Genomic DNA, 23,323 nt, shown 5'->3' with positions numbered 1-23,323 from the left:
GACGTTTACCAAAAGTTTCTCTTCTACATTATTTTAACCTTGAACAAACAAAACCCATGGAGGAAAAGAAAAACACACAAGGAAGCTGGCAAGGTTCATCCATCTCTTTTTGGGCTCATTAGAATTCCCAGCCAGAAAAACACGGGCGCACAGTAAGCTCGAATTGGCAAGTCATTCTATTATCACAACCACGAGATGGGCTAGTTTATATCATCAATTGAATAAAATTATATAGTTACAACTTGAACATTCCATGTACATGCAATTTTGTGGTCACCTACGCATAGAGCATTACAATGAGAAATTTTGAACAGGGCATAGGGAAAAAGGGGGATCGTGGCAATAGATGAAGAGAAGCCGATACTGAATTTCTTCCCTGGATGTCTAAACATAAATCCTGTTGGCTGATTGGATGTGAAATCCAAGTTTTCCAGGTAGTTCCCAGAAAAAAACAGTGTTCTATGGCCACAAAGAGCTCACGGCTATGCAACAATTAACGACCAGTAAGCTTTACCATCCATGCACCTCCCAAGTAGAGACCCAGCAGAGGCCCAGCCAAAAGCACTTGTGTTAAAGGGTCGGTAGACGGTGTAAGCACTGCAGCAGCTACAACAGCCCCAACCACAACATATCTCCAAATGGACAGCATTTGGTCTCCTGTAACTAGACCCACTTGGCCTAGCAGTATTTGTACAACAGGAACCTGCAAAGGGAGAAATAAAGCATACACGGGAAATTAACAGCAAATCAATGATTAGCTTTGTAGGACAAACAGCAACAGGACAAGAACGTGTCCAGCATGACCTAATAATCCAGATGGGACTCGGGCAGATAAAGTTCTTTTCTGACATTTTAATTCTTATTTTTTTGCACCAAAAACTGATCATCCATCTGTTATGAGAAAGGAATTATGAAGTTTAGACAGTGAAGAATATGTAGCTTATAGACTTAGCAGGGAAGACGAAGTGGGAATCAAGATCCTCTCCGCCCGGGCAGTCCATCCGCCCATCCCCCAGCCCCTCTGGATGGCCTGCCCGTGGCTGCTTGGTACCAGAGGCGGGCACACGTTGCCCATCCAGACGGGCTGCCCGGTCGGAGAGGATATTTACTGGATGAAGTGAAGGGGTGTTTCCAGTGTGTTCCTCGTGCCATTGAAGGTCAAGGACAATTCTATAGAACAGCAGTAAGAGCAATGTCATATGGAACTGAATACTGGGGAACAAAAAGCAAAATGAGAGTACCTGCAATGATACAGTTGAAATGGACAAGTGGTAAAACCAGAAAAGACAAAAAGATTTAAAAATAAAAATAAAAATGTGATGATGCTGTTGAAATGGTTAACTGGTAAAACTATAAAAAAAAAAAAAAATAAAAATTTATTTTTAAAGTGATCTTGGAGTAAATAGAAGACTAGTTGAGAGGCAATGTGGTTTGGACATTTGTAGTGAAAGGCTGCAGGCCTTGGACTGCAGTAGCAAGGCATGATACATAGACCCAGAGAGAGAGAGAGAGAGGGGTGATCAAGGGTTACTTGGGAAGTAAGAGAAAAAAAAACTAAAATGACTAGGCATGAAAACTAACATGACCTTAAATAGAGTTAAATAGTAGATCAACTATGTACCAGTGAAAAGCCTTACTGGAGATGAGTTAAATTAAAGACCTTATCAGTACAGCAGATAAAAATGCCCATATAAATCATCAACAGAGTGTATTTGCATACATAATAATAGCCTCAATTCCTAAACCATCATTAAGTTTTTATTAACCATGTGACAAACAGAAAATGACAGCTTCTAAAATCAATCAGCAACATGACTTTGTAAGTGTACAAGCTACCAGCTAGGCCCATGAAAGGATTATACCTGTGACTGGTTGAAGAGATGGGACAAAAGATATCTATGCTTCCTTAGGTATGCACCATCTGTCTGTTGACTGAAGAATCAACTTGCAAACATTTCACATAGAGAAACTTAACATCGATGATTTGGGACCACTTTGTGCCTCTCTAGGCCCCAACTCTCAGTCAAGCATCATTTGTGATTGTGACAAAATAATCTGGCAATCACTCCCCCTCAGAAAGGAAAGCAAGCTAATACGGGTTTTTCTTCTTTTTTTTGGTTCACTTGGGAAGAGAGAAACTATAGAATGTTTGGAGAATGGAATAGATCCATCTGGAGGTGATAGAAATGATTGAAATGATTGAAATGATTAAGTTAATAATTGCTAGATGGGCTTCTATATTAAACTCCATCAGTTGTTTTCCTATTCACTATTTTCCAAGGCATTGGGACCTTTGGATGCCTCTATAGATAATCCTATCAAACTGAAGGTGGATGGCAGTTCCTTGAGTAATGCAGAACCAACTGATATAAAGTGGCTGTAAATAAACACGTCGCTGTAAGGTTGTTGGCTTTTCTATCTGCAAACCTATCAGCAGGATTCAAAGCTCATATCAAGGGTTTAGAATTAGGTCTTGCTAATGGAAGGACAGATACTCATATAGTAGAGTTGCTGGGGCAAGTTGGTGGTATCTTCTCCTTAGTCATAACCAAGTATTCTCTCTGCATGAGTGGGAACTCAGGCTTTTCTTGGAGAATGTGCCAGGCCAACTCTTCCACAAACAAGTTAACTAGGGAGATGTGTTGCATATGTACCCAGGAACCTAACCCTCTTATGAACTTACCTTCATGGGTAGTCTCCTCCTGGCTAGCACTGTTGTTATTGTTTCATAGCTATTATAATTGTTTTCCCATTATTTTGAATAAAAGTTTCTTGTTAGCTATTCCCCTTCCCCTACCTCCATAAAACCAATTTTATGGATGATGTTACAGCTGAAAAGTTGAAATATTGCTTCATATACAGCACTTTGAACTGCTCTGATAACAGATATCGCAAAACTGAACAATTGCTAAGGTATAAAATGTCCTTTATGAGCAGTACAAATAATAACCATAATAATAATAATCCTATGAGCACCCTCACCTGGAAAGACAAACCTGTGCTGAACATGAGCACAAGCACAAACTCAAAGTACTGATCAATGGACCAAAGTGACTCCACTGCCCCTTCGGCATAGCTAACGAAGAAATTCAAGGCTGCTGGAGTGAGAACCAAGTAGGAGAAGATAACGCCGGCATAGAAAAGTACTGATGAACCTAGAACAATAGGCCCCAAGAACTTTCTCTCTGCCTTTGTTAGACCTGGAAGAACAAATGCTATGATCTCATAGAGGATGACTGGACTTCCTAAAAGAAGACCACAGTATCCAGAAACCTGCATCACATCATCAAAGAATGCTATTGAGATCCTCTTGGAATTATACATAAAGGTCCAAAACGAACAAGTACCTACAATTTGAGTTCCAGAGAAGAGTTCTAAATGTGCATTATACAAAGAGAAATACTCAGATTTCTTCAACATAGAATGGAAATACTTATAAGTGATTATGGTTAAGAATATTTTTCTTCCCAGGATGCTGTCCAGAGTAAATAATTGAGTTCTCTTTCCAGTCCTTTTGTCTCTACTGTCTAAAACATAATTCCTAATTTATACAATTCTTCTGCCTTTCTTTGGTCGTCCCCCCACCCCGGGGGGGGGGAGGAAGGGGGCGAACTCAGTAATCCTGCATCTATTCAACCCATTGATCATGCTAGCTTAGTTAGGACATTCCAGTCCAGGTGAGATCTGACCACTCAGATATATTGCAAAATGGCCAACAAAGTTAGAGCCGTGAGTTGTCATAGAGAAATAAAAGAATCCAAAGTCGTTTACATGGGGATTTTCCATTATGACATATGTGAAGAAAATTTACCCCCAGAAAGAAAAAGAAGGATGCCCCTTCCATTATCAATGGGAAAATTCGACTATCAGCTTCAGCCTAACTGACTGTCATAGATCAACAGATTCTATTCATAGTGTGGAATTTGCTAAAAGGAATATGGAAGGAAAGTAACTTTAAGAAAGGCTTTCGAGTAATAGCTAAACTATTCAGAGAAATAAAAATGAAAGAAAGAAGAAATCACCCTGTGAATATATAAAGCATTTCATAAGTTCTTACCTTCAAAGTTGTAAAGAAAAACTCTCCAGGAGCTAGCTGAAGAAAGCGAACCCCCTGGGATTTAACAGGAGCTTCAAGAAGCAACACCAATTCTTTAGAAAATGCAAAACACCCCAAGATAGTGGCTCCAACAGCCAGAACTGACACAAAAATTCTCTGGCGTAGCTCCTCTAGATGATCAAATATAGTCATCTCCTTATCATCAGGGAGAAGCTCACTATCAGGATAAAGAAAATTATAAAGAGCACTATCACCCTTATCTTGACCATCAATTTGTGTAGTTTCTTCTGTTGAATTATCTGTCAAATCTGAAATTGCTTAGACTCCAAAGAAGGGGAAAAAAGGATTTACAGGAAACCAAGAGCTTACAGAAAAGTTGCATTGCACAGAGAAAAACTTAAAATTGTAAAGAAAATGAGAGCAAGGATGTGAAATGGAAATTTTTGTTTTCATAAAATTAAATGTAAAATATACAGAAAAACTAATACAATTATATACAAAGTGATCTACAATGAGGAGAAAAAGAATCCAATTAATATTTGATATAGGATAAGATTATGAATTAGATGAAATGTCTCTTATTGGAGACAAGATTGTCTTCAAAGCAGAAAGCAAAGCAACTGTCTCTGTTGTTGGGTCAATTCAAAACTTGAGAGCGTTAAAACCAAGATTGTATAATAACTGTCAAAAAGCTTGAGCTACCTCAGATCACTCAAAGCTCAACTTGCCTTGAACTCAAACTAACTCACTCTAGACTTATGGTTGTATTTATCTAACTAAAGAAAAAACACTATTGTTTCTTAGAATTTGATATTTCAGGCGCATTTGGTGCATTTTTCAAAGATCAACACTCGAGTTTCCTATATAAACCTATATATTTTTTATAGCAGGTGCTGAGTCAAACACCACATATTTGTATGAGTCTTCAGTATATAGATAAGAGAAAGCCATAACTAAATAAATTTGACAATTAATTTACATAAATCTATCTTTGTATTCTCATTTTAGCTATAATGCTTGGAAGACACTAGAATACTAGATCCTAGTAACCAGAACTGTATGAAGTCCAACACTCCAAGGTGAAAACTGCAGTCTCGCATTTGAAGCTGATGAAGTATTAGCTCTGCACCAAGAACTTTGAAAAGCGAAAGTCACAACCAATGTTATATTGGTTTGGGCTTTTAAAAAAGTAAAATTAAGAGTATACTCACTTTCATTCATTTGGGGGAGTGGAAGGCTGGTAACAACTGTTGAATGGCTTAATTAGTAGCAAAAAGATTTAGTCACTTATATATGACTAACTAAATTGATTCTACTTATTACACGTTATGCCCCTGACCCTGAGGTTTTGACCCGGATAGTTCTTTCCTGAAAAGGTTTCAAATCATGACCATGTTACCACCCTTCCTCTCCCCCCACCCGAATAAAAGTGAGATGTTGATAACGAGAGAGACTCTGTTAATTTTACCCAAAAGAAAAGAAAGAAAGAAAGAAATCATGAGCGTGTTAATATTGCATTTATAGTTACTTACACTATAAAGTGTTCAAAATTCTAATATGAAATGTGGACATTTATTTTCATCATCGATATATTATCAAATGAGAACCATGCTAGCAGAAGTTCTGAAACTTGGGAATCTACAACTTTCCATTCGATGCTCCTGCTCCAACCAATGCCCAGTTTCCAAGCTTGTGATCGGTGGATCTATAGGCTTCCAAAATTGATGGGTAAAGAAGATCAATATCATATACCTAAGTGAAGCAGAGCAGCAGCAAGCCTAAGCCTGATAAATACGTACTAAACTAACCGAGCTTAAGATAGCAAAATACCCGGCAGTAATTTAGCAGAACAGAAGAAGATTAGAACATTTGCAAGCCCGTGTCCAATAAAACCTAGTCCATTTAGGATAAACCCTTCATCTTTGCCTTTGCAGAGGTTAGTCCTGCCTTAATCTCAGAACTTGCTTTGTCTAAAGTGCGTTCTATTCCAGAGAGGTAGGTTTACAGAGAAAGAAACTAGGAAGGCTAGCTCATGTCTCATGCTAATAATCATTTCAAGTCTTCTGTGCATCTTGTATGAATAACAAACATAAGGAGACACACCGTAATCAATTGAAGACATGTTCACTATATTATAAGAAAAAGATTGAAGTAGAAAACAAAAATCCCCTTTTTTCTTTTTTTTGGTCTGAAGGGGTAAGAAAGTGGGAATTAAAAATTCGCTTGAGCAAAAAGATGCATTCTTTGCGGTAAGAACCCACAATTCATGATTGCTTTCCGAAAAAAGGAACAACCCACATCGTGAAAGCCATTAATTGAGTATGGAAATTATACTCAAAGAACGTAACAGAACCCATCACACAGTGGAAAACCCAAGCAGGAACATAGGGGAAAGAATTAAAGAGCACTCCATCTTACCTGGCCTTTCTTGAAGAGCTGAGCCAACACCACCCAACTGTGTTTCCTGCTGTGTTTTGGTGTCATCAACAGCAAAACAAACCACACGTCCAAAATTTTTACGACGGAGACTATCAGAAATCCGAAACCCAACTCTACCACTGTAGATTTGCACAGAAGTTCGTTGTTTCCCTTTGAAATCCTGACGGTTACGACTGCTGCAGTTGAGCTGCAAATGTGACAGTAAAGCACTCGCGCTCGCCATCTCGGATTCTACCCTTCGAATTAGTTGATTATCGTGATCAATATGACACGGGGCTCTTCTAATATCCAACCCGATTTGTGTCCAATTATCTGACCAGAAAAAGATCTTGCGTCCCATAGGCAACTAATCAATTCCTCTCACGGTTGATAAACTTGATATTTCAAGGCGCAACGCAAACCCGCGGCGCATGCACGTGTGAACTCGGGACCTTCATCTCAAATTCTCAATCTCTTACTCTCTATTATTTTAATTTTTGCCGACTGTATTTTACATTCGCCTACCACATCATTGAGTAATTTAAGTTTTTCAATTGGGATTTTGAGTGAGAGTTCTTGACTCTTGTAAAATTTCTTCTTCTACAGAATGAAAAATTCTTCTTCTTTGCCTATGGACATAGTATACATGTAAACCACGAATAAGTTTGTATGTATTTCAGTGTTTTTTTCTTTTTCTTTTTCTTTTTTCTATTCATTATTTCATAGTGTTTGTAATAACAAATTTTTTTTTTCTTTCGGTAGAAATGTGATAACAAACTTATGTTCTAACTTACTTACACCTTTAATAACTATATATAGTTATTACATATAATTTGAAGGTAAGAATGGATTTCGCATTGGCCCCAGGGGGATCTTATCTCTTGACCTCTTAATTAGTGGCATTGGTCATTTGCCAACTGAGCAACCCTTGAGGTTAATTCATGACTTCTTTAGTAAGAAGTGTTTGTTATTACCGATTGAACAACCTTTTCATAATAATCATATGTAAGATTTTAACTTTTGTTTTTTTGAATAAGTAGCATCATATTAAAGGGTAGAAACTATTACATAATTTTCTTTTTTTAATTTTTTTTCTCTTAGACTAAAGTTTATACCTAAGCCAGCTTACACCCACCTTGACATCATCCTCGGGTTCCCCAGGCTTTTTGCAACTGCAACAGTTTCCCTCTTCCAGACATCCAATTCCCCAAGAATTCCCCATTTTATAGCGTGAGATTTCATCTCTTGCTTCAACAAGATACATTTGGTGTATGAATTTGCTTTCTTCTTGTGCAATTTAGAATCATAGAAGAGCCTCAAACCTCTTAGGGCAAGAACAAGACCACGACCTACACTGCTTGACCTTTCAAAGACTTCAGCTTTTTCTATTGAATCTATAAGAGGCTACGAAAATCGAGAGAGAGAGGAGATTGGAACCCAGTCAAGAAATTTTCTTATATGCAATGGTAGCAAAGTCGTTTCTAACGGTTCCAAAAAAATACATCTTCCAAAACCTTACAGGAAAACTCAAACCATACTCAGCATGTACTAATTTAGCTCCCTCTACAACAAATTGAAAAGCTTAAAATTTACAGGTCATAAAGAGATATATATGTACAAATTGGATGATTGATATCCATTATATAAGAATTAAAAAATGTATCAAAAGGAAAACTCATTGCCTTTTTCTAATTAAAGTTTGATGCAACTGCCAAGACCACACAATCAAGAATGTCATCAGGGCTCCCCCCACAGATGCCCAGAAGACCACTAACCACACGGGCATTGGATTGGGAAATAAACCTGAATGAGGCAAGAACATTATCAGATATGATTTGATATGTGCAACTAACAATTGAAAGGAGTCACACTAATGATGATAGCAATGGGTTAGCTCACCATGGCCGAACTTGATGCATATTAAGAGCTCTACTATGCAAATGGCAAGAGAAAGCCAACAAAACGCCCCCACCTTCTTTATTGGTTTTCTGAGATCAGCATATGAAGAAGTGAAAAGGTAATCCATAGAATTTTGCCTTCTGTAGACATAACAATTGAGCTTACACATTCAAATGCCTACATGCAGATTTGCTAGGGTGGAGAACTAGCTAGTCACTGATAACTTGTTCCATAGATCAGGACCTATCAAAGCATGGATTATAGGTCCCAACTAAATGGCTATCAAGACCAATTATCATGTTGACAGATGATTGCAGCCCATTTGTTTCATTTTTTGTAATTTGAGAAGCAAAGAAAAGATATCCATTTGATCTTTAACAGTTTAACCAAACATATGCAATATCAGACGGCAAAATTTAACTGTACATGCTGGTATACAGCAGGAAATACAGTAGGCCGAGACCATTCAAAAGGCAACATGAAAGGTCCAGCAAATCGTAGTGAAAGTAATTTCAGTTAAATGAGATATGCATGTGCGTCTGTAAGTGGTAAAGAGAACGGCTGAGAGAGAGAGAGAGAGAGAGAGAGAGAGTACCTATCCTGTAGATATGAATTGTACTCACGAATTGTTGGTATCGCGATCAGCCACCACAAGACCAACCTATACACAATTAAAGGGTTCCGAGGAGGAATCCAAAGGCAAAACTTGAGGAAGAAGGTATTGAGTTCTACTGTCAAGAATACAATGCAAAGGCTGAGAACTTGTATGAACCGCCATGGACCTAGCAAAGGATGCCACTCATCTTTGTCCCAGTGGGCTGGTGTGAACTGTTCTAATGTTCGTTTAACCTAAAAAGGAAGAAATGAAGTTGTTAAGAAAGTAATACAGAGTAAACAGCACCAGTGTGTGGAGGAAACCCATTCTAGATGTAAGGTCTGTAAAAAATTGGTGCAAGTATCGGTTTCCACAATTGGAAACAAAGAGAACTAACTGGCACCATTTTTGACAGGAGTTGTTTTTTATGTAAGAACATATTCCAGAAAATTGAGGCAAAATGATGCGCTCTGCTGAAATAAAAGTAAGCATTCAAATAACAAAGGGAATATCACATTACAAAAGGTAATCCAAACAACTCGACTAAGCAAAGTATGGTTTATAGTAAGATGTAATGAAGCAGAATATTGAAACACAAAAACAACATAATATTAGCATATCTAGGAACCCCTTTTTTGGATAAACAAACGAATTCATTGAGAAGAGAGCTAATATTTTGGAATATGAATCCATCCTCTAGCTATCAATATGATTATTTGATACCACAGTTGATACTACATGAGGGTATATAGAAACTCAACTAGTATCAGAATTCACATCTCATAATCATAATAACAGAAGGATCTATTCACATCCCAAAATATTCAAAAGTAGTTTATTAGATATTTTTATGCCTCATAACTATAAATAGATTAAAAATTGTGCTTTTTCTTCTTTTTGATGGTGGGGGAGGTGCGGTGATTTGATTTTTCCATCAAGGGAAGCTCTTCAAAATGGCAAGGTTTACAAACATACAGCACACATGTGGAACATACCTTGCCAATCATATCTGGCTGTCGACTTATCCCAACCCACTCATATGTTTTCCCATCAAAGTAACGGACAGTACGCATTCCAGCCCAGATACCTAGATGGTGAGCAATGATAAGACAACAGAAACTAATTTAAATATGATGATATAATGGACAGAATGAATTTTGCATATTGATTGATATAATTAGCACTCTGAAGCATCAACTTCTCAATTCTTCAGATATTAAATTATCACTGAACTTTTTCATCCGACTCTGCTGGACCTTCGAATTACTTTCCCATAGATGATATCTAACATAATTAGAGTTCTACTAAATGCAAAGAGAGATTAAAAAACTATAGAACTTCTTTTTCCCATAATGGCACATGTTAAGCACTTGCTGGATGCCCAGGCATGGGTCAAATCCTGGAAACAACCTCTCTGGGAAAAGGGGTGAAGCAGCATACATTTGACCCTCCCCAGGCCCTACTTAATGCAGGAGCCTTGTGCAGTAGGTAAAGCCTTTCTTTTTTTTTTTTTTTTCTTTGTGGAAAAGATGTTCTCAGACAGTTAAAAAAAACTTTACAATTATAAAGAAAAGGGACACTTAGAGGTAAAGCCTAGGAAACAGCTGTTAGAAAGACATATGTTATGAATAGCAGATTAAGACAAAGCAATTGAGTTCATTATTAGCCTTCGGTCTCTTTTTGTTCAATTATCTCACTTGTGAAGGTGATCTTCAATGTATCGAAGCTTCACACAGATTAGTACCAAAGAGTTCTCAAAGAATACTACAAAAAGAAAAACACCTGCAGGACAATTGATTATTGATGTAGTAGAAATGAGCAACCAAATAGTCATATAGGATCACGTACATCATGACATGCTAACCAACCTGGTTTGGTTGAGTGGGGTCTGATATCATCACAACTGAGAACACATAAGTATTGGCCCCTGTTCATCATTCTAGGATCTGATGATGCTGTTCTTGACATTTATATAGAAAAACTAAGCAGCTGGTCTCTACAGTAACAGGCAATAGAGATGCTCATATTTAAGCAGTTTCATGGTCTAGTTAATATATTGAAAAATCCAAGAATTTAGCTGGTCCAATGAATTTGATCTGGGTTAAAACCAAAATCACATAATCTACAACATCCTAGGCAGAGTAAGTTGCTGAAGACACATGCTATTGAATCAATAAAAAATGATTAAGGGGTCTCACCAAACCAATTGCAGATCAAGACATCCAGCACGATACTGTCCCACCAGCATTCATTGAAGTTCGGTAACATGTGACGAAATGTCAACTGCAAATTTTGGAATTCAAAAATAAAAATTAGTTAAAACTTAAAACTTCCAACCCCCCCCCCTTCTTTACCAGGCATCTGAAAGTACAAACTGAAAAAAGAAATTACATGAATCACCGAGACCGTGCATTTGGTTAAAGAAACACACCTCCATTAACTCAAACCCAATTGACAACACCCACAGAAGGGGCTGATTGCGGATCATGATGGCTTTGCCCCACCATCCAAAAATATGAGCTAGAACAAATTCATCAAACAAAGTATCCTACAAGAGCAAAAATGAGCTCAGTGCCCAGTGGGCTGCCAGACAAAGTGGGAAATTGGCATAAATATAATCAAGAGACAGAAGAAAGAAATTGAAGTAGATGGATTTTTGAAAGCAGACGTCATACATAAACATTCTTAAACCTGTTTGTGGGATTGTCCGGAATGTAAATTCGGCAATCCGATCCATACGATCTTTCAGGAAGTTCTGCAAGTTGAGAAGACATATCGAAAACATGTATGTGATGAAATTCCGCAAATCCATTATTTATCCTAAAATGTGTCAAGAAATGAAAGGAAAAAAAAAAGTTGCAGAGCTTGGACACATTACCAACACCAAGATCAGGATGTAGAAATTTCATGAACTGCTGAGCATCATCACGATTCTGCCAAAAGAAAACACAAAGGAGAAGCAGATCAGTAAAAGCACAAGTATATAAATATTGCAGGTTGAAGTTAAGCAGTTTCACAATCCAGATAATTTATTTGTCCATCAATTGAACCATCCCAGAAAATCAACTGATTTAACAGCTTGTGCAGATAGCACGCAGTAGAGGATTCAAGTCTTAAAAGTGGCCACTTTACACCAAACAAGCAAATTAAAACCATTTAAATGGACCCCATAGAGTTGAGTCGCAGGTCAAAGGTTCGTGTAACCAATCTCAAGCAATTGGAGTAATACTATTTCATTTGAACTGAGCTTGGCCATATTATCAAATCCAGTCCAACAAGCCAACAGTATATCAAAGCTCAAAGTCTAAAATAATCTACTGAAACAATCTCCACATCACATCAATGGCCTAACTTTTTCTTCTCTCCTTTCGTTTGTATCAACCAGAGGAGGAGATGAGGCGGGCAGATGATGGGAAATTAAATGTCCCAGTCATCTTTTCCAAAGAAAGCTGGGTTGGCTCTATGTTACGTTGAGCAACTCTTAGATCTGTAGTACGGTATCAAAACTTGCTACGCAAATTGCTACGCACCTCACAACATATTTAGGTCTTGTTCATATATTCAAACAGCCCCTATGTCAGGACCAGGGCCACAAATGGCAACAAACTGCCAAGTACAAGTCAGGCCAGGCGCCGATGCTTCATACTCAAAACCAGACAGATACACAAGGTATAAACCAGAGCATGCACGGGACCAAGAAAAGGCTGTTCAGCTTTAACCTAGATTTTTCACCCAAACAAACCATAACAGAGAAGGCACCTGTCAGCTGAATTCACTAGATTTTGTTGTATTGTATTGATAAAATCAGCAGCTGATTTCTCTGGTTACAACCATCTTGGGACACTTACACCATTTCTTGCCTTATATAAGATTGTAAAGATGCTCCCCAAGACATTAACTGTTATTAGTTCTCAAATAATTACCATCCACATGCAATTTGATTGGTATTGTAAATAATAATATCATTACAAGTAGTATGTTATTCTCATCACCAAGGTGATAAAGAGAACACAACTCATGGTTATAATAAGAGCCAAGAAATAAGCTACAGTTTCCCTGACCTTGAATGGAGATTTCTGACCAACATGTTGAGTGACATTCAAATACACTATTAAAAACAATGGTACAGAGTTAACCAACACAAGCATGGCTGGTATAAATTTGCTGTGAAATAAAGACAAACCTGAAAGAGCAAAAATGTAAGTGCCACAAGGTAAACAACTGCCATCCCATGAACCAAGCGCCAAATAGCAGGATGTGGCCTAATAAGCACTCTGAACAAGTAGAGAGTTTGGGGGGAGGGGAGAACCAGTTAAGATAATAAAGCATTCGGTTAATGTCTGTGCATTACAGGGTTACATGGCTGTAAAGAACACTGAAACAGCACCAAGGTATAATTTTTAATGATAAAGCAATTAGAAAAGGAAGACATGATGTTTGAGCATTGCCAACTGAAATAGTGGATTGCTCCCCCAGTCGCAGATTGTGATATTTACTTTACTAATTTTGGATAGGAAACAGCAGAAATTTATTAATTGAACCCAAAGAAGGAAATAAATCAGAGGGAAAAAGAAAAAGCCCAACAGAAAAGAATGAAAAATATAAATGTTTGTTTCTAGTGTTTGTCCTTTGTGGCAAAAAATCAAAATTTAGCCAAGGAGCCAGAAAATGAAATACGAGGAATTTTTAATCTTGGCTGAAATAGTTCTGAATACTGAAAAGAAGAAAAAAAATCTCCAAAAATGATTTAAGTTTTACAAAGTGATAAAACATTGCCAACACAAAAGAATTGGGAAAAATTTAAACTGTTATCAGCATTCCAAAGATTAAAAACAGCTAGAAATGCAGTAAACCTCTATCACATCGCAGTTATGTTATAGTTCAAATAGTAAATTAAGAATGTTCCGAGCAATTGGGTTCTGCAACTCACGTTGAGGGCGCTTGAAGCAAGCAGTAAGCTAGAAAGACCGCAATCATTGCCCACACACCTCTGTCCCAGAAAACAAAGAAGAAAGAAACCTAAGAGCCACTTTTTGGTTTTGCTTTGACATTAAATTAACATAATAACATGCAATGAACCTTTGCATCAGTAAAATCTGGAGCACCTATGAAGTTAAAAATTGTACCTCTTTACAGACGTAACACGGTCATAAGATGAACTGTTCTCTGGGTCAAGAGCTCCACTTGCCCAACTGGTAAGAAGCAGTTGTTAAAAAAAGTGTTTATCAATTCAACCAGTTCTTCAAAAGAAAAGAGACTAAACTACCAAATCTGAAGAAAGATTGGGGGCTTAGACCAGAAACCAAATGAAAGAAACAAAAAATTATGCAGCAAACTGTCAAAATTTGCCTCAAAATGATGGCCATCCAAAGTGCATTTTAGTTTGGGTCAAGTAAAAAAAAGTCCATCCATGCACCGCTAATTTTTAACGGATCAAATATTGTCTGTGTCACCCTGAAAAATGTGGGGTAAAGGAAAGAGCTTGCAGGTTTTCTTAAAAAAGAATTGTTGGACCAGCAAAGATTTGAGCACATCTATGAAATATCAAGCTAATAAGTCTTCCCTTACACACTCTTTTCTCACTCTTCTTCTTCTTTTTCCGCCTCTGTCTTGGGGGTTTGGGGGGGGGGGGGGTTTGTTCTGTTTTTTGTCCTCTATTCATAATATATTACTATACCATATGAAACCATGAGAAAAACACAAGAAAATATATGGCTAAAGCACATGTAACCTACAAGGGCTTTCTTATATCATACTCTGTCTGCAGAGTGTATAGCTTCAGCCATCCAAATTTTATGTAGTTAAAAGGCCCAAGAAACCAAGGAAATCCTCAACTTTTTATCTCCCCTTATAAGCTTGTTTTAAAAAAACAAAATAGATAGTTTCCCTTGAGATAGGAGCACTTATTTTCAGCTCATCATATAGTCATTTGGACCCAAAATAAATACGTAGTTCTAAAAGGGACTAAAGATTCCCTCCAAATACAAGGTTGTGGTGCAATTTTTATTTTAATTAATGCAGTATTGTTCTTACATGGGATAAAGATTATGATTTAACCTTATTGACTGAACATCAGATATAAGGTGTGGTGTTCAAATTGCAGCATATAACATTTAGATCACAGTTAATCAACAGAAAGCCAAACAGCAACTTATGATAACACGTCAACTATGTATAAATTTTAAATTTTGACTAACCCATTTAAGTACGGTATAAATTTTTTTATCAGATTGAATTTTAAGTTTATCATCAGCCCAACTCAGGTCCAGCATGTTTCCACAGTTTTGAACTGCCAGCAATGGCATTATTCAAATAATCAAGCTCAGCAATATATGGTTTAATATCAAATTTATCAATTTAGTAAAACTCACTGAAATATATGTTGCTTAGTTAATACATTCATCTCGGCTGAAATTTGCCAAAACCTGACTCCATAAAATTTACACACGAATAGTGATTTTTCTTCCTCTATTAGTTCTTTATCTTACAGAACTTCTTTTTTTTTTTTTTTAATTCATTAATATAGATAGTAATCACTTACAAAGTAAAAGAACTCTGTCACCCTAGATATCCCAAGTGGCTACTTTCTTCTACCTCCTGAGAGAGCAAATATGCATGTCGATAGCCAGAGAGGATAGAGAAGAAAAACTTTTGGTCACTGGAACTAGTAGACTTCACATCAAAATTTGCTTGGATCTATTACAGTAACGATAATATCTATCCTATGAAGCTCACTGAAACGAATAAAAATCACATGCCCAACATAATACGAGGATAGAGAATTATGAATTATGAATCAAGGAATTGTATATCAAAGAAAAATATATCATCAGGTAATAAGAACAAGAACTTATATGCCTGCAGAGTATACAAGAATGAGATTTAGCCAACCAGACTACCTGATGGAGAGAAAAGCACATAGCAATCCTTCAACCAACATTAAGAAAGAAAGGGTCTCATGACAAAATAGTAGCAAAACAATGAATAAGTAAATTATGCCAAGCAAACCTCTAAATTGGCACTCACATAAGAAAACATGCACCAATTAATAGCAAGGTAATAGTACGAGGCTTGTATGCCCATGCAGTCCATGGATCTAGTTCTTCAGCATCAATTGATGAGATCATAACACTGTTTTCCTGCACAGTGCGATCTCTTCTTGTTTTCTTATGGCCATTAGGTTCCATCCCTGATCAATCAAGACATACAACTTGTGCCCTGAAAATCACAAAAGATTACATTAAATGGCTACAAAAGACTACCAGATAACAGCCAATTAAATCATATAAGTTCAAAAAAATTGTTCCTTTATCAAAAGTAAAATGAAACACTAATGCTCATCCATGCACAAGCTAAACAGCACTTTAAAGCTAAAAAGTTGAGGTAGATTCCTATGTGAGAAGTGAGATATTACAAAAATAATCAGTCAGGAGTACTAGTTTGCAGGCAGCAGTCAAGCTGGCTTTTGAATATCATATGTATAATAACCGCAATTGAAAACATTGGGGAGCAATTCCTGCATTTCCACAAAGTTATCCATTTGTAAGGATGGTGCTACTAAATTAGGCCGTTCATAACTTTCGTTCTCAAAACCAGAACTTCCACAGTTCTTTCTTTGTGAAAATTCCACAGGTTGGAAATTTCTAGGGAAATATTAATAATCTTATGGGAAATCTAATTACAAGCTGTGCCCATCACATGTCCCCTTTTCCACCATAGTCATTTATTCTAGCAGAGCAACTTGCTTGCTTTCAATCTTGTTATGTTGGATAATATTTCTCTTTGTCTAAATAATTCTGTTTTATGTAAGGATACATACCAAGTACTCAAAAGTATATAAACTTCGTAGGTATAGATGGTATCATGAGGGAATGAAAATGGGATTTGAATACAGAGATTTACAACCACATCAACATCAATGGCCATAGGACGCTTGTGACAACAGTGGTACTTATGTAGCACACTCAAGTCACAAAGGAAGCAGCATATGCTGCTGAATACAGAACCTAACATCATAAAGAAATTATATCGAGTTTCCACCATAGGAGGGAGTAATACTATAATTGCTTAGCTTATAAACAAATTAACAAATTTTCTATTGCTCCTAATGGGAAAATTATTAGCAATATTAAAACTTCAACCTTGGTCATAAGACAAAAATAATTACAAGATATGAAATTAAAAATAAAAAACAGTGGAAACATGACAAACCTAAACCATGTTTGAATTATCACTGCCAGAATTGACAGGAAACAAGCATTCATTTCTGTATACACAAAAATAAACTAGGAGAGTATAAAATTGAAGACACATGAAGGATTCATGCTCATCAAAGAAATATCAGAGTATTCAGTCAAGGACAATTCACAGCCTAAAGATTTATGCAGACTTGAGGGAAACAAGTCAAAAATGACATCCCAAAGGGCAAATAGCTAAACGAGGAGGAAAAGGACAATTATTTGCCAAGTACATCCATATATTCATTGAATTTTTGTAATATGGTAGACTAAAACTAAAGCAACCAATAAAGGTATAAAAAATACCCATATGCAGAGAACATTTTTTGACAAGATAATGTAACTGTGAGAATGAAGATAGTGAACAGAGTTTCATCACAATCCATTAAGATTAAACCAATCAACCAATAACATAGGTACCTCAATAAATTTATGAGAAAAATAAACAAATATGTCTCACAAAGCAAATTCAATACTTCCATTGATTGCCTTCCTTGAATGACACTGTCAGATTCTGTTGTTTCAGAATACAAGTTCACCTGCTTGCAGTAACTATGAAATGTCAAGGTGTTTGCAGTAAACGAAAAATTTTAGCCACAAATTACTGTGATCAGTAGTCTTTTTTTTTATGTAACCAAATCAAAAACAGTTGTAAGTTGTAAATGTGTTTAGTAGACCATTTTTTTTTTAAATCCTATAGGGGTGTCTTGGATGTTTAACCAGATGGATAGTTTGTTTCTGCCATGTAGACAAGGGATTTGGCAAGTCTAACGATTAGATTGGTGGGGAGTTTCTTTTGATAGACTAAATGTTCATTTTGGAGCTTAACTCAACCAGGTGGTCCACCACATATGGCATCCTCTCCCACATAGTTTTCCATTGTCCCACTGTTCAACACACAGACATTAACATTTTCCAATGATGTTCTGAACATTATATTGAGATATAATCCATGAATAGATAATGATATAGACAATACTGTCCCGACAATTGGGCCCCACCAGACACTTCCAGCAACATCAGCGCACATTTCTCATGGTAATTTCAGATCTCATGAAAGGTATTCTCATCATGTAAGATTCAAGTACTAGTTGAGTTTTGTACATTAAGAAGTTCTGAATATCAAATTGAAGAATCCACAGCTCCTTCAGTCTGCATAAATTAACTATTGAAATTACACCTAGAATATGTAGGATTGTAGGGTAAGGAAAATAAAAACAAAATTCACCGAATGCAGTAAAACTTCATATGAAAGCTGAAAGCTAATAGGGTCTCTTATTATCATTGGACTGGTATCCTCATTAATTTGCATGGACCATAAAGCCAATAACATTAAGCTTAGTAAACCAGCAAGATCACAGCATTACCATAAAAGTTTCACTTTGAGCAAATAAATCAACAATCCTAACACAGGTCTTAGGCGTCCAGGTAAAACAACCCCATGAATAAACAAGTTAATTAAGTGCAGAAATTCACAGGCAAAAACCTCAAACACTGAACTACACGTTCATTCAGATATAATGAAACTCCATTCTCAATCAAAACGTCAAAACCGTAAGCGAAAAGAAAGAAAAAAAAGTGTATTCAATCGTGATTGAAATGCAACTCGCTATATCACAGGTGCAAACAAATGAAGATAAAATGCAACCACATACCTTCCAGTTCCATAACCGTTTCTAGAAAGAAAAAAAAACGAAAAATTTAAAATACTGAAACCAAACATAACGGCGACATGGAAGGTGCAATAGATACAAAGACACTTGTACAGATCAATTAAAACGGTGATGACGGCGAAGAATAAATTCAAAAATAGGTGAACATTAAATATTATTATTAACTATTGAAAGAGACAGAGAAGGAGTGAAGATTGATTAATATAGTAAATGAAACGATTAAAGATGAACCATAAAAAATGCATTAGAAAGAAGAATAAGAGTGAAGAAGAAAGCAGGAAGAAAAGCGAAGGAAAAAAGTTCAATCTTTGCTCAGAGCTTATACACTTACGTAGAGGAGGGCTACAAGCAAGCCCTAACCGTAGGATAACAAGACAAGATGATCTCGGCCGTTGAAGAAGGTAAAACTCACACGGTGAGATTTAATGATAACAGAGATTCATCGAAATCTGCTAGTGATGAGTAAAGCTCTCTCTCTCTATAATCTGCTATCTCTTTATCTTTTTTCTAAAGAAACTCTCTCTCTCTATTAAAATCTGCAAGAAAGCTGTGACTCTGCTCTGCAACAGCAGCGAAAAGGCATATAGAGATCAGAGGAACATGAAGCTGAAAAGTGCTTAGAGAGAGAAAGAGCGTACGACAGTCAAAACTAAGGTTTGAAGCTCTTTTTATTATTTAGATTCGCTTTTAAGACAGAAGTCACAGAACTACATTTCTTTTAGCTCCCGAAACTAACCCTCGCAAAACTTATTTAACTCCTTACCGTTAGATGAAACCTGAGGCTCAGGTGGTAATTTCCACCACGCCCCGTGAAGCAGTTTTGCTTTTTCTATCATTAGAGGCCAAATTGGATTTTGCTAGGCTAGTGCGAGCCGACATGCTGGTGTCTGTGGTGTCCAGCGTTAGATGTACGTCATGTTGATTTCATAAAATTCTAATCACTTAAAACATGATTTGATTTGATTCGTTTTAAGAAATTTGATTTTTTTCACTTAAGTTGGTCATATGTGCACGTAGGATTTTGAGCAATTGGGATATGATAGAATTCACGTATCATCCATCTAATGTTGGCTTACAAGCACCACCACGTTAGCGGCACTAGCCTAGTAAAATCCGATAGAATTACCCTTAACCCTTTAGTATTTCTAAAGGAATTTTTTTTTCAAAAAAAGAAAAATGAATAATTTTTTTTTGAAGAGTGTTTCTATATATAAACTGGGGAGAGAGAGGAGAGGAGACTGAGGTTGGGGATAAGGGATTATCACATATACCATCAAGAAGAGTCGAACCTGTGACTTTTTCAAACCTTCTATAATAGCCAATGCTGAGTTATATAATCTTAGTCTAAATATTTTTACGGTTCTAGAGAGTCCAGCTACAGAAGAACCAAGAGCAGCTACTTTCCTTCATTTTCTACTCAACTTTTGGTCTTAAGATTGCTAATTTAGAAAGTGGTTTGCCCTAACATTTCTAAAGACTCATGACTTTTTCACTAAGAGATCAACAAACCTCCTATGATAGACAATCCGAGTTATAATTTTTTTCCCCTCAATAATGTGGAGTTGTAATTTCATTCTAAAGGGGTTTGTAGTTCTGGAGAATCCAACTACAGGAGAATCCAGAGCGAAGACTTTTTCTTATTTAATGTTCCAACTCTTTGGTCTTACGAATGCTAGTTTAAAGAATGATTACCCACTTTGTCCACTAGAACATCATTAAAGTAACACAAATCTATAGCTAACCCATAGATGACTTTCATCATCTCCTAAAATGAAGCCACCCCCAAAAGCATCTTAGTTCTGGTTGTGATACCCATTTAGGATATAGAACAATGTAGCATTTAAAAGAACCTTCATTTGCTTTCTTGTTCTTAGACTTTCATTTATGAAAGATGATGAAAAATAATTTGACAAGCACTTATCATTATGTCATTATCAGAACTTTGTCATCATGGTGCGCATGTTTCAACCACACATCTCTCTGAGGCGGAGTATTTATCATCATTGGAGGAAAAAAAAACTGTTCATTAGTTTAATTAAAAAGAGATTAGAAAGAGAGATTGGAAATCTAATGACAATTATGATTAAGATCTCTGTAAGATAAGGCTTTTTGATAAAGTTGTTCTGATCTGAGACAGAAGAGAAGAAAGACTCCTTTTGATTATGAGATAATTTTATCTTTATCCCTTTCTTCTGATGAGGCCATTGACTTCCTCATCTCTGGTTTTGCTTTTTTCCTTCTCCCCAAATGGAGAAACAATGATGTTTGCAATCAAACTCATCCATTAATCAAACTTAGGATGAAGAGAAAGTAGTTCCCGTGGGATTGATTATAAACCCATTATGACATGGGTGTGGTTCAAATCTTATCTCAGCTCTGTCTTTTTGATTATTGCATTGAGGGTCCCTACCTCAACCTAAAGTCTTTGATTTCACTTTCAAAGCTTTCTTATCCTCCATTAATCTGGATATCCCTTATTACTCTTGAAAAAGAATATTGGATATTCCAATGGTGTATTCTTTGAATTCCCTCAATTGACATAGACAACCTTTCCATTAGATGAAGTAAATGGTAAAAGACATACGGGAGTGAAAAAGATGAATGAGATTATACTTCCTTTCCCATCAAGTTGGGATCCAGTGCATGCGAGAGTGGAGGATTACACACCTTTTACGTGTTTAATTGCATAACACTGAACTACATCTGGTCCAAATGTAAAGTAGTGGTCAAATCTCGACCACCCGTTTTGTTTTTTCTTTTCAAGCCCACTTCACTTTGAATCTAGATACTCTTTTCCAAGACATCTTGTCCTTCCATCCCCACACCCTCAGACCTGGCTTGCGTATAGAAGACGGGCAAATATCTGCTAACCCAATTGTGAAGGTGGTAGATGGGGGGATGGCCTGGCCAGGTGGAGAGGATATGAATGTCATCTACTTACATAGGGAGAAAATATTCTAACTCACAAAGTTGAATTTTTAAGAAATGCCTAGCCTTAAAAAGTAAGATCTTCTTTTTAATAAATAAATAAAATAAAATAAAATTTGATACCATTAATCATTTTTCATTAAAAAAATAAAAATCTTAGTTTCAAATTGATCACAAGTCAAAAATCCAATCAGTGCTTAGACTTAAATATGTGATGAAAATTTTAAATTATTAAAAAATTCCTTAAAGAGAATGTTGTTTGTGTACTTTGGGGTATTTTAATTTTCCCTTTTGAAAGTGTGATGATCTTTCTGAGATGGGGATCACTTTCCCTGGATGATAATAAAGATATCAAGTCAAAGCAATTACTGCAAATGCTAGTTTACTGTTGATTCACGGGAAGTGAAAGATGAGAGCTTTAGAAAAATACAGCCATGCATGGACCACTTCCTTCCTGGAACCAGTTACGGCTCTGCGTGTCCTCTGGTCTTTATTCAATAATAGAAGAAGAAGAAGAAAAAAGAAGAGCTTTATCATTTTTCAGCTTTCAGGAGGCTTTGACCAATTGGGGATTTGGGACAGAACCCCAGAACTTATTAGACAAACCAGATATACGGCTTGATATGAGTGACATTGTTCTCATACTTAGAACCATGGTTAGCCGTTAGTGCAATTATTAGGGATTCTCTGCAGATGAAAGAAACGTAGGGCCCTTGAGGTCACTTGGACAAGTGAAGACAAGGACATCAGACACGAGGATTGAATTCTTCTGTGATGCTGTACTCTGCACAGAGAAGGAAAATAAAAGCTTCAAGCGAGAGAGAAAGAGAAAGAGAGAAAGGTGTCAAGTGGTAAAAATAAAAGCTTCAGGCTACTTAGAATGCTATGTACCGCAGATCACCAGTTCAGCTCTGTCGAATTTGCTTCAGTTAATGGGTATGACCCTCAAGCGAGATTTCAGCTGGTTATATCCAAAATTTCGATTCGAGATTGAAATCTTGACCATTGAATTTTGATAGTCGAGATCAAGATTTCGATCTTAGGCTGAAAATGCTCTGCTTGACGGTCCTGCACATTAAATGTACAGGATTGAAGCAAAATCCCAGATCTACCTCCACCCACCCTCATTCCGATCCTTTTTCTTTCAACTCAAGACATATATTTTCAGCCTTTTTATTTTTTTGTCAACTTGACCAATTTATGCCCATATTAAATATTAACTTTAACAAATAATTTTATATATAATTTAAATATATAACAAGTTATAGTAGAAAAAGGTTGTTCAATTTATAATGACCAACACGTCTTAATAAAGAAGTTGTGGGTTTAACTCTCACTAATAGTATATATAATATCTTCATCTCCTATATTTAGAGAGAGAAAACAAGGTTTCATGCTTGACATCAAAACCCTTTCTTTTCTTATTTCTCTATCCCACTAGGGCCACTACCAATGGGTTTCACTTATCTTCCAAATAAACAAATTCTGTAAGGTTTTGTCGTTTCAAATTTTGTTT

The 23,323-nt window shown here is 36.5% G+C and overlaps 2 protein-coding genes across 2 annotated transcripts; both read right to left on the bottom strand.

Moving 5' to 3' along the window:
* Positions 1-152: 152 nt before the first annotated feature.
* On the bottom strand, positions 153-6,894 carry LOC149001119 (sec-independent protein translocase protein TATC, chloroplastic-like). Its single transcript, XM_089139734.1, has 4 exons — positions 6,476-6,894; positions 4,058-4,356; positions 2,983-3,273; positions 153-703 (listed from the first exon to the last, which is right to left on the bottom strand). Exons 1-4 carry the CDS (start codon positions 6,834-6,836, stop codon positions 494-496), a joined length of 1,161 nt encoding a protein of 386 aa, XP_088995860.1. The 5' UTR covers positions 6,837-6,894; the 3' UTR covers positions 153-493.
* Positions 6,895-7,601: 707 nt separating this feature from the next.
* On the bottom strand, positions 7,602-19,523 carry LOC149001118 (CDP-diacylglycerol--serine O-phosphatidyltransferase 1-like). The gene is made up of 13 exons (XM_089139801.1): positions 19,211-19,523; positions 15,996-16,187; positions 14,096-14,161; positions 13,900-13,959; positions 13,153-13,243; positions 11,848-11,902; positions 11,645-11,724; positions 11,401-11,517; positions 11,168-11,252; positions 9,965-10,056; positions 8,970-9,223; positions 8,375-8,463; positions 7,602-8,278 (listed from the first exon to the last, which is right to left on the bottom strand). Exons 2-13 carry the CDS (start codon positions 16,154-16,156, stop codon positions 8,151-8,153), a joined length of 1,278 nt encoding a protein of 425 aa, XP_088995927.1. The 5' UTR covers positions 16,157-16,187; positions 19,211-19,523; the 3' UTR covers positions 7,602-8,150.
* Positions 19,524-23,323: the final 3,800 nt, after the last annotated feature.

Source organism: Hakea prostrata, chromosome 11 (genome assembly GCF_041222555.1).
Source record: "Hakea prostrata isolate BN-2017 chromosome 11, UWA_Hpros_2, whole genome shotgun sequence".
Classification (NCBI taxonomy): domain Eukaryota; kingdom Viridiplantae; phylum Streptophyta; class Magnoliopsida; order Proteales; family Proteaceae; genus Hakea; species Hakea prostrata.
The sequence above is the reverse complement of the archived record's forward strand: the minus strand, read 5'-3'. Positions and strand labels throughout refer to the sequence as shown.